This window comes from Apis cerana, linkage group LG6, assembly GCF_029169275.1.
Source record: "Apis cerana isolate GH-2021 linkage group LG6, AcerK_1.0, whole genome shotgun sequence".
Lineage (NCBI taxonomy): Eukaryota > Metazoa > Arthropoda > Insecta > Hymenoptera > Apidae > Apis > Apis cerana.
Genome location: NC_083857.1, coordinates 10842119 through 10854131, shown reverse-complemented (window position 1 = coordinate 10854131; position 12013 = coordinate 10842119). Strand labels below are relative to the sequence as shown.

At 27.8% G+C, this 12013-nt stretch overlaps 2 protein-coding genes across 5 annotated transcripts; both read left to right on the top strand.

Annotated features, from left to right (window-relative positions):
• Positions 1–385: 385 nt before the first annotated feature.
• Positions 386–3539, top strand: LOC107993826 (CCR4-NOT transcription complex subunit 7). 3 transcript variants are annotated; one of them, XM_017050452.3, is made up of 7 exons: positions 386–597; positions 1001–1095; positions 2144–2329; positions 2405–2564; positions 2650–2926; positions 3007–3147; positions 3230–3539. In XM_017050452.3, exons 2-7 carry the CDS (start codon positions 1080–1082, stop codon positions 3356–3358), a joined length of 909 nt encoding a protein of 302 aa, XP_016905941.1. In that variant the 5' UTR covers positions 386–597; positions 1001–1079; the 3' UTR covers positions 3359–3539. The 3 variants fall into 3 exon arrangements, with proteins under 3 accessions (XP_016905941.1, XP_061932321.1, XP_061932322.1); XM_062076337.1 differs by lacking the exon at positions 386–597 and adding an exon at positions 1365–1581 and having other exon boundaries at positions 997–1095; XM_062076338.1 differs by lacking the exons at positions 386–597; positions 1001–1095 and adding an exon at positions 1383–1535.
• Positions 3540–4498: 959 nt separating this feature from the next.
• LOC107993825 (protein mesh) lies at positions 4499–11958 on the top strand. Of its 2 annotated transcripts, XM_062076326.1 has the most exons (16): positions 4499–4974; positions 5613–5854; positions 5965–6152; positions 6404–6719; positions 6931–7099; positions 7178–7438; positions 7526–7716; positions 7786–7931; positions 8011–8292; positions 8366–8835; positions 8912–9186; positions 9263–9537; positions 9620–9774; positions 9865–10047; positions 11616–11766; positions 11843–11958. In XM_062076326.1, exons 1-16 carry the CDS (start codon positions 4581–4583, stop codon positions 11931–11933), a joined length of 3789 nt encoding a protein of 1262 aa, XP_061932310.1. In that variant the 5' UTR covers positions 4499–4580; the 3' UTR covers positions 11934–11958. The 2 variants fall into 2 exon arrangements, with proteins under 2 accessions (XP_061932310.1, XP_016905938.2); XM_017050449.3 differs by lacking the exons at positions 11616–11766; positions 11843–11958 and adding an exon at positions 10347–10999.
• Positions 11959–12013: the final 55 nt, after the last annotated feature.

Here is a 12013-nt window from a genome sequence, read left to right as displayed (position 1 = left end):
GTTTAAAGCCCAAGTTGTCAATAAACTAAATAATGATAATAGAGATTATTGACATAATTATTTTTTCTTTCATAAATTAATTTCAAATAATTTAAAATTTTACTAAATTAAATATATTATAAGCGTTGTAAACTAACTTTGGCACAAATTCATACTATTAAAAGTAATCTTACCGTTTAATATATAAAATAAATTATATAATTTTTTTTTTAAGTATATTTCTTCATCTTTTCTTCCAATCTCTATATCTAGATACTAAAATTCTTACTTAATTCTGATAATTATATTAATTTTCAAAATATTCAGAATGTATTAATATAGGAAAACTTTTTATGGACCTCAATTGATAATGCTATAGCCTAGTGTTATATTTTGTCTGTAATCTTAACAATACTACGAACGAAGATGTCCGCTCTGGCAATTTTGGCGCCCTAACTTCAGGTAGTATATAGAGGGAATTGCTGCTTTGAGTTTGGACACTCGTTTAACCTGTTTGCAGTGTGACAGAAGATTTAAGAGAGCGATAAGTGTTTTACAAAGCTTTATTTCGCTTAAGACATACCAAAACATCGTGTGGAAAAACGAGCATACAAAGAGGTATATTATAACATTTATTTCTTTCACATTCGTTTAAACAAGTTGCTTTTGTTTATCTGAAATACATAACCTATGTTTTTATCTATACATTTATTTAGGGATTAATGCTTTCCAAAATTATTTCTTATTATTTAATATTATTTTTTTAACAGGTTTTATGTTAATATTGTATTTTGATATTTTTATTTACTATAAGATCGTTATTAAATGACGATACATATTTGCGCGGACTTCTAACCTTTAAATTGAAATGTTATTTACCGATCACTTAATTCGTATTTATTTAACATTTTTTAATTTCTCGTGTTTTTTACATATGAAAATAATGTTTCTAAACTTAAATTTATATATTATATAATAAATTTTATTTAATATATAATAATATTTATATGTATATTTACAGTGATATGAAGAAGGTAAAACTGTGACAGTGGGAATTAAACATAAAAATAGCTCCGGTGACGACAGGAATATCTAACCTTATGCCCTCAGCTACCGGTATGTATTAATTTACAATACATTGTAAATATATAAATATTTTCTTTTTTTTTTTACAAATGTATTGCTTTACATATAATATTTTTGTAACTTCATCTTAGATCAACAGGAATTACAGTAAAGTTTAAGTCAAATTAAGCCTTGAGAAGTGTTGGACTTGACATATATTTATTTAAGTTAAATAATAATTGATTGTATAATGAATACCAAAGGTATATGCCAAAGTTATATGACATTTAAATAATGAATGTGGCACATACGTATTGCAGGAACTGTGAAGCAAAATAGATAAAGTACTTTGGATTTGTGTGGATGATATTACGTCAAACATCCTTCCAGAAGAACTACATAATTGAAGTCCTCTTTGAAAGTAGTAGAATAGATTAAAACATGCAATGAAGTTCCCAAGAAATATTCAGTCGCTGTTGCTGCAAGAAAAGGTGTGCGCTTTCAGAGAATTTCAGAAGAATGCACAAATCATAGAAGGTGCAGTTATACGAGCCATTATGTAGGCTCTGTAAGATAAATAATAAAATTATTAATTTATAAAAAAAAGTACTTCAAAATATTGCAAATATAAATAGTATTTATTATAATTTCGTATAATTTGATGATAAATAATCTTTGTATAATAAGTTATAAATCAATAATAACATAAGGTATATGACCATTGATTATAATAAAATAATAAAATTTTGTTTCCATAATGAGATTTGACTGTATATTAAAAAATTTATAATTATTATTATTATTATTATTATTAAAATACAATCTTCATTTATGGTTGGTCTATACCTGTGTGTAATCAGTTTGCGTTATTCAAGAACTAATGCTTACTCAAGGCAATTGATAAGAGTGTTTATACAAATAGTACCAACCAAAAATGGTCTTTCCCACAATTTAAAATGAAATAATTAATTGCATTATAAAATATTATTATTATTTAACTATGTGTTATTATGAGAGAAAATTATTATATGGAAAAATTACATTAAAATTTATAATCTATCTTATGTAAAATAATATTTATATTTTTATATATTTTCAGGAGGAACTAACCCTATAGGGCAGCAGAAGGGTGGGGCGACTATGCCCAGTAATGAAGAATGTGGGATCCGAGATGTTTGGGGTCATAATCTCGAAGAAGAATTTCGAACAATTCGGCAAGTCGTACAACAGTATCAATATATTGCAATGGACACTGAATTTCCTGGAGTAGTTGCTAGGCCCATTGGTAAAATATAATAAAATGATAATATTATAATAATTATTCAATTTTAAAATAAAATATATATATTTTTTATTACAGGTGAATTCAGAACTAGTGCTGATTATCAGTATCAGTTATTACGATGTAATGTAGATCTCTTACGAATAATTCAACTCGGTCTTACATTTCTCGACGAATCGGGAAATACACCTGGTGGTAGTTATACGACATGGCAATTTAATTTCAAATTTAATTTACAGTGAGTTTGAGATATATTTCGATATAGAATAACACAAAGATATAAAATACGATAATAATAATATGTTGTATATATAATTTTATAGAGAAGATATGTATGCACAAGATAGTATAGATATGTTGCAAAACAGTGGTATACAATTCAAAAAACACGAAGAAGAAGGCATTGATCCATTAGATTTTGCTGAACTATTAATGACATCGGGAATTGTTCTTGTTGACGACATAAAATGGTTATCCTTTCATTCTGGTTACGACTTTGGCTATCTATTAAAACTTCTTACAGACCAAAATTTACCGCAGGAAGAAAGTGAATTTTTCGAACTTCTTAGGATATATTTTCCAACAATATATGATGTAAAAGTATGTTTTCTTAAATAATTACTTTCCATAATCATTAAAATCTAAATGTATAATTTTAATATGTAACATTTGATTCACAGTATTTAATGAAATCTTGCAAAAATTTGAAAGGGGGCCTACAAGAGGTAGCAGAACAATTGGAAATTCAAAGAGTTGGGCCACAACATCAAGCTGGATCGGATTCGTTACTTACCGGAATGGTTTTCTTTAAAATGCGAGAGGTAAAAAAAATCTTTCAATTAAAAATATGGGTATTAAAAAATATATTATAGATATATAATGTTGAAAAAAATTTAATTTTAGATGTTTTTCGAGGATAACATTGATGATGCAAAATATTGTGGTCATTTGTATGGTTTGGGAACATCATTCGTTGTAAATGGTTCAGGAGGATATCTAGACAGTAATGGAGATAATTCTTCGTCTTCGTAATGTTAAAAGCTATCACATCTCAGTCGGAACAGATTATTTCATTACAAATAAAATGTTATAAATAATGTTTCACTTAATGATCAAGCGTATAGTTCATATTCACAATATTACATTCAAATCACTGCTGTAGATTATAAAATATCACTAATTGAAAATGAAACTATAGGAAGATTTTTTCATATTTGTGCATTTTTTGTATCCTCGAATTTGAGTCGAATTTCGTAGGTTTCTCTTCTGTGATACGTGCTATTAATCGAAAATATTTACAATACTGAACAACATAAAATATGTAATATAGTTTCTTTACAAGTGTTTATGACAATATTGGTATACAAGATACAATTGCAGTACAAAAGAAAAAAAAAGGAAACAAATCTACTTTTAAGAATTTTGCAAAATCTCTATTGGGATATGGAAGGTTGGTTAAGTATAACAAAAAAAAAAGTTAAGAAAAAACAAGATTGCATTGTTTAAGTACATCTATCAGTGTTCATATGTACATTTATCACGCAATGCATTTATAGATCAGTACATTTTTAAGCCTGATTTCTTATTTAGTGTTTTAATAAATATTCATCAAAATTACGCTTTGTGCAATTTTAGATCAACTGAATAAAATATTAATATGTAGTATTTGAAAACAAAATTCTATAATTCTTATAATGAATCCGATTTTATAGAAAACAATTAGCAAAAAAATTTTTTTATTATTATTATTATTATTTATTTTTCAGGTAGGATCTCTTATATTATACTACATATTTTTTATTGTGAGAAACGCAATTATGAGACTAAAGATAGAATGATCTTCTGCCACACTTTAAAAATGGACATCGCAAAACACATTTCTTTTGTAAATAACACGTCGTTCCAGAAAATACAATAAACAACTTACTTAAAAAAATTATGACTTTAATTGATTGTATATAACAAAAATAACAAAAAAAAAATCCATTGATTAATATTCCGTATTATTCGACAAATAATAAAACAATTCCCAATTTCTCATTTAAAGAGCGTTTTGCATCCTTCAAAAGTAGGGCAGTAGCCCTTCATTTTGTTCGTTCAAATTATAACGTTGCCTTATCCATTTGTAGTAAAAAGATAAACGCGTTATCACAATATAACTGATATCAGTACTGTTATCATTACTCGTTACCTGAAATCAAGCTCAGTCTCTTTTTGTAAATTAGACAAATCAGTTCATTTACCCTCATTAAAAATGCGGAATGTGTCCTATCTTAATGTTTTTGCAATTCCAAAATTTATCTTTTTTTGGTGCGTTCTTTTTCTCTTGACCAGTCAGGTATCGGTGCAAATCGAAAATGAAACGTTTGCGAGTGCATTTAAATTAGACGATATTCAATCCAAAGAATTGATCTCCCCGGAATATAATGAATATAATAAACAAATATCACCAGAGTTTGATAATTTGTCAGAACAAATAGATTTTAATAAAGATATAATCGACTACAATGAGAAGAGCGAAGAAGAAAAAGAGGAAGTCCCAATTAATGTTGATGACAATTCTAAACAACAAAATACAATTAATAAAGAAATCATTTCTTATGGCCTTACTACTAAAACTGATCCGGCTTCAAAATATGTAAGATACGGTAAGTATTTTGATATCAATAGGCGTGACCATTATTAATTCTCTTCTTTCTCTTTTAATTCTCAAAAAATATAAATTAATAGAAAAAAAAAGAAAAATTTATTTTAAATTGAATGAAAAAATTTTTTATTGATAAATTTTTACACTAATTATTATTATTATTATTATTATTATTTGATTTCATTTTATGTTAGAATGATAGATGATTATAGTATTATTATATAGTTTAAATAAAGAATCTTATCTGTTTTATCAGTTACTCACTCAAACATGAATCGGAGATGAATCATTGAATTTATATCGCAATGAGCTTTCGTAACACGCTTTCCAATCCATCTTCTACATTCCTGATATCTGAACTAAAATTATTTCATTTGATTCTCATTTACATTCGACTTAATCCATGATTGCGTTATCGTACGTGTAAATGTAATACCCTAATATTTAATTTGTTAATTTTGTTTATAAAGAGCGATATTAATAGAAAATCCATCAAAATTAGTAGCATTTGAATTTTTTTTAAATTGAGCAATTTAGATATAAATGCATGGAACTATAGTATTTACAGTATTATATTTATCATTTTACATCTACTATCATATTTACAATATCGGAATTAAAATACATTTATCCTTACAGATTCCGATTCAGCGGAAGCAGACAGATATGCACCTCGCTCGGATGATTCAGTTCCAGATTATGTTTTAACAGAGACAAGATTGAAAGAAATCAGATCCAAATTCATGTATTGGTTTTTCGATAAAGGAGGTGACAACAATGAAGGCGATTATCAAAAGGAAATCCAAGCTTCGACACCTCAAACACATAAAAATTTCAATTTTCAATTACCCTTTTTTGGATTTAGATTCAATTACACCAGAGTACGTTGTTATTTGTTATTCCCTTATCAAATGATTTCTGACTATTTACCATTAATCTAATCTGATAGTATTTTAAAAAATTGTTTGTTATGTTTGTTTATACATTTCAGGTATCAATGAATGGTTTTTTAGAGTTTAGTGATCCTCCGGTACATTATACATATCCTCTTGTTTTCCCGGTTAAAGATTGGCCAAAAAAGAACGATCCCAGTTTTATAGGGATATTTTTCAGTAAATGTCGCATAGGAGAAATACGGCCAACAGATATAGATCAGAGAAAACCAGGTGTATACTTTAGGTCGGTTAATATTAATAAAAATATTCCAATAATTAAAAAAAATAATTTTTGAAAAAATTGTATTTAATCAACTTTATCGCTAAATACATGATTGGAGTTCGATTCTTCGAAAAAATGATTAACTTTGATAAAGATAATCCGTTTATTTAATTAATCTTGATAATTCGAATGTTTTACACGATGTTTTGTAATCTATCATGAAATTTTTATAGATTCAAATTAAAATAGATTTATAAAATTAATTTTTATAGAATGGAACGAGATTTACAAACGAGAAAAGATCAATTTGGAGTCGAAATGCGCGAACGTCTTAAGTGGGATATTCGCGAGGGTATTATTGGTACCGATGCTTTCGAGCCTAAACACGCAGTTATAGTAACGTGGAAGAATATGTCTTTCACCGGTGGTATCGATAATTCTTTGTACATCACTAACACTTTTCAAATGGTCCTAGCCACTGATGAAGTGAACACCTATGTGATATTTAATTATCTGGATATTCAATGGACCAGTCACACAGAAGCTGGTGGTGATACTACGCGCGGTGAAGGTGGAGTTCCAGCATTCGTAAGTTCATTGATATTATATTACTATTATTATATTCAATAATGTAATATATTCAGAAATTTTCTTACTATATCATTTAAATTTATTCCTTTTTTATTTTGAATTGAAATAATTTAATAAATTCTGATAAATATCACTCACTATTTAATTTTAATTTTTTTTTAAAATGGTGTAAATTAATTCATACGTAAGAATTAATTGTTTTTTTTAGGTTGGTTTTAACGCTGGAAACGGTACACAAAGCTACGAATACAAGCCTTACTCTCAAAGATCATCCATCCGTGATTTGACCGGAAGAGGATGGGCAAATAACTTTCCAGGACGTCATATGTTTAGAATAGATGAAATAATACTGCCTGCAGTCTGCAATAAAGATATTGGTAAAATTGAACGCATAGATAACAATTATTAATAATATTAATGTCATTAAGTAAGTATAAAATAATAATGTTTTATAGCTGGATCAAATTTGCCTCTTGTATTTGCGCCCGAAAGTGGAAACATGTTGGGTGGTACAATTGTAAATATTACTGGTCCATGTTTCAACGAGACTGAAAAAATTCGATGCATGTTCGAGAACGAATGGGTGATAGGTACTGTGATCGATAAAAACCGAGCGATTTGCGTTCAACCGTTTGTGAAAGCACAAGGATACATTAGATTTGCAATCAGTGTTGGTGACAGTAAAAGTTACGATTGGAAAGGAAAATATTTCATTGGTAACATATAAATTTTAATTTTAATTAAAATCTTTTATTATCGATTATTATTAATAAATAAATATTTATTCTATTCGATTTTATTAGAGACCCCAGCTACAGCGGCAGAGAAGATCTTTGTATCGAATTCCGTTCATCAAGCAAATCCTGCAGAAATAAAAATTACTTGGGTTCCATACAATTTAACCAGTAATTTGAACGCAGGAGTGCAGATATCTTTATGGGGATACCGTGAAACAAAAACTACTCCTGAATTCGAATATATCACTACTTTGGAGGTACATACGATATACAGAATATTATTTCATAATAGATTCGAAAAAAAATTTCTAATTAAAAAATTGTAGAGAGCATACACAAATTTGGGATACTACATTATTAGACCAGCTACATACCGTGATGAAAACAATCCTTATCAACAAGATATGACTTTCGGATTTCTTCAACTTAATTTGACAGACCCAGAGCAACATACTGGTTTAAATATCACACCGTATGTATATCATATATATAAAAATAATTATATATATATATTATAAAAATTATACGGATAATATCAAAAATTCGTATAGAAATCTATGGAGTAGACCAATTCCATTGGGCTGGTATTTTGCTCCCCAATGGGAAAGAATGTATGGAACGAAATGGTCTCAACGACTTTGCGACAAATGGATTATGAATGACAGATATTTGAAGAATTTCGCAGCAGAAGTATCTCTATGTCCGTGTACCTTGAAGCATGCGTTAACTGATAAAGGTCGTTTCCTTCCGGATTATGATTGTGATAAAGATGCAAATTTGGATTGCATGTACAATATGCATGCGCATCATTGTGTGAGAACAGGTGCACCAAAGTAAGTAATATTTTTATATAAATAAATTTTTAATTATAAGAGACATTTATATATAGAAAGATCTTCATTTTAGTATGGATGGTTCCGAGCAACAATGTTGTTACGATAAAAATGGTTATCTGATGTTGACGTATGATCAGCAATGGGGTTCAAGGCCACATAGATCACACAATTTGGGCTACTATCCATGGGATGAGGCAAATAAGGTTCCAACTTTGTCGCATTGGTATCATGACGTGATACCATTTTATATGTGTTGTATGTGGCAAGAGGAACATGCAGTCGGTTGTGAAACGTTCAGATTTGAAAGACGACCGAGTCAAGATTGCATTGCATATCAATCTCCAGCTATTGCAACGGTATTTGGTGATCCCCATATCGCAACATTCGATGGTTTGGAATACACGTTTAATGGGAAGGGAGAATTCGTTTTAGTGCGTGTAAATGACTTGAAAGATAAGCTCGATATCCAAGGAAGATTTGAACAAGTACCAAATAACATATACGGTGAAGTTAAAGCTACACAATTAACATCTATAGCAGGTAAAAACAATAAAAATTTAGAAATTCTATTGAAATTCTATAATTTTAAAAATATCTTCATTTTTTTTTAATACAGCAAGAGGAAACAATTCTGCAACCATAGAAGTTCGATTAAGACCTAAACACGCACAATGGAGATATCGTCTCAATGTTTTTGCGAATAAACAACCAGTATATTTCGATAGACCAGCTATAAAATTCCAACACTTTACTGGCGTGGTCGTTTATACACCTACGTATATTTTGAATCAGAGTCAAGTGATCATTATGTTTGACACTGGTGCCGGTGTAGAAGTGATCGAAAACGAAGGATACATGTCAGCCAGAGTTTATTTACCTTGGACATATTTGGTACGATTAAAAAAAAAAACATGAATTTATAATTCAATGATATATTGTATTTATAAATTTATCTTTATCATTTTAGAATAAAACCAAAGGATTGTTTGGCAAATGGAACTTTGATATCGCAGATGATTTGATAACTCCAGATGGCCAACAAGTAGCAGCGTCCAATTTGAATCATTTTGAGGCTGTGCACAAAGATTTTGCAATTCATTGGATATTGGAAGACAAAGAAGACGATGCTAGAGGAGCTGCCTTATTCAAGAGAGAGTTTGGTAGAACTTCAAGTTATTATTTTAACAAAACCTTCGATCCTGAATGGCGAAAAACGCCTGAAGAAATATTGCTTTCTAACAGGTTTATATTATTTAATATTTCTTCTAATGATTAAATTTTGAATTAGTTGTAAAAATAAAAAAATTATTTTACTTTTTCGCAGATCGTATGATATACAACGAGCTGCTGATCTTTGCGGAGATTCATATCAGTGTCGATATGATTATGCTATGTCGCTTAATCGTGACATGGCTCATTTTACAAAAAATTATTATAATACATATACTGAAATAAGAGAAATTAATATGAAAGAAACAGGTGAGTCATAAATATTTTTAAGTAACTTTAACTGATGAATAACTATTTTTCTAATTTGTATATTTTATATTTTATTCTTTCCTATTTCAGTTGTTTCATGTGGTGTATTAGAAACGCCACGTTTTGGACGAAAAAGTAATTTCTTTTTCGTACCAGGTACAAAGGTAACTTTTGAATGCAATCAAGATTTCATATTAGTTGGTGATCAACGTCGTGTTTGTACTCCGGAAGGTTATTGGAATATTCCAGAATATGGATATACAGAGTGTTTACGTGAGTACTTGAATTGACTTTATATTTAAATAATATTAAAATAATATCTATATTTAATATATATTTAATATCGATGCTTATAATACATGCCTCGCTAATATAACAAAGTATCACAAATTATAAAAATTCATTGCTTTCAATCCATTGCTCATTTTTTTTATTTTTTGTTTTCATTTTTTATCTTTTAAAAAATCGTATTAATCATCGCATTTTGTACATTGAAAATAATAGTTCATCATTGAAATAGTAGACAAAATTATGAAAAAAGAAAAATAAAAATTTTGCTATTACATAAATAGGTAAAGTCGAGTATACTCAACGTACAGCATGGACAACAATGGGCATTATTTGCGCCGTTTTAATCCCTGTAACAGCATGTGTCGCTGGTGCTTTTCTTTATATACGAAAGAATCAAAAGCAAGAAAGTTCCGTGAAATCGTGGCGTTATTCTGAACGCGGGTCTGGTATTGACAATGATTCAACATTGTCGAAACAGGCCACACCGTTAAAAATATACGATAGACCAATTTCACCTATTAGCGATACTAGTAACAGCCCTCCAAGTGGGGTTAAAAAACCTCTTTCTTATGACAAAGTATATCGTACTAACGAACCTTTGCCAAACAAACCGGATGTTGATTTCGAAGACAAAGATTGGGATTTAAAAGAACCTAGTTCTCCGACAGATTTGGAAAAAAGTTTAGAATCTAAAAAGGCTGGAAGTCCTAGTAAAGAAAGTGACGTGTAAAATAATTGACAAAATATCACGAGACATTAATAGCGTCAGAAAATATTTCATTTTTACTTAAATAATTTTCATATAACACACTTAACATTTCAAAAATCATTACATTAAACTTCTTGAAAACATTCCCTTTGTATAAGAAAATGTTTATAGATTTTTGTAATTATAATTGCGATTATGTATTTAAAATAATCGCATGCAATCAAATCATTTGCACAAAAATTAAATTTATTCAAAATATATTAATTAAATTTTATATCAAATATTAATAAGAAAATTTAAATAGTATTTATTTGTTATTTTTGCTGTGGAATAGAAATATTCATTTATATTCATTTATAAAACAATACAACACATTATAATATCATAAATAACCTTTATACTTTTATAAAACATAATACATAATATATAATTAAAATGTTATATCTTTTTGAAATTTAAATAATGAAATTTATTATAACATTATTGTATAAAATATTTGCTAATTAATGTAAAATCATGCAATGTAATAAACTTTTTTTTTTTTTCTATACCTTTCAATATTTGGGAAATTTCTATTCCACATGCATTTATTATATAAATTTGATAAAGTATTTGAATAATTAATTAATCTTTAGTGGAATGGAAATTTCCACCAAAAATATTATTTTTTCTTTTTTTTTATTATTCTTGTCCTTTTTATTCTATCCTTTCTTTTTTATATTTACATTTGTTTATTAATTTTATATTAATTATTAATTTTTTCATTATTTAGTAATCAAAATAATTTTTTTTAATTTTTTTTTATTTATATTAATAATATAAATTATATTAAAAATCACAGGTCAAGAAGAATATGATTCACGTCAAGCAGGTATTACAACTGGTATAGTCCTTGCTTGCCTAATTCCAGTTTTACTTCTAATTGTTTTTGTGGCATTCAGAGTTTTAAAAAGACAGAGAGAAAAAAGAGAACAAGAAGAAGCATTAAATAGGTATTGCAATTAATATTAAAAAATTATAAATAAAAATTTAGCCTATAATATTAATTTCTAAAATTTTCTTCTATAGGTCAAAAAATACAGAACTTTTAAGATTATCAAAACTTAAAGAAGAAGAAGAAGAATCTGTTTCATTTCCTAAAGCAACAGAAATAAATTAAATAATTTATATATTTTTTAAAAAAATTTTTTATGACTTCATATCATTAAATAGTATATTCTTTTCATTTATTCATTTTAG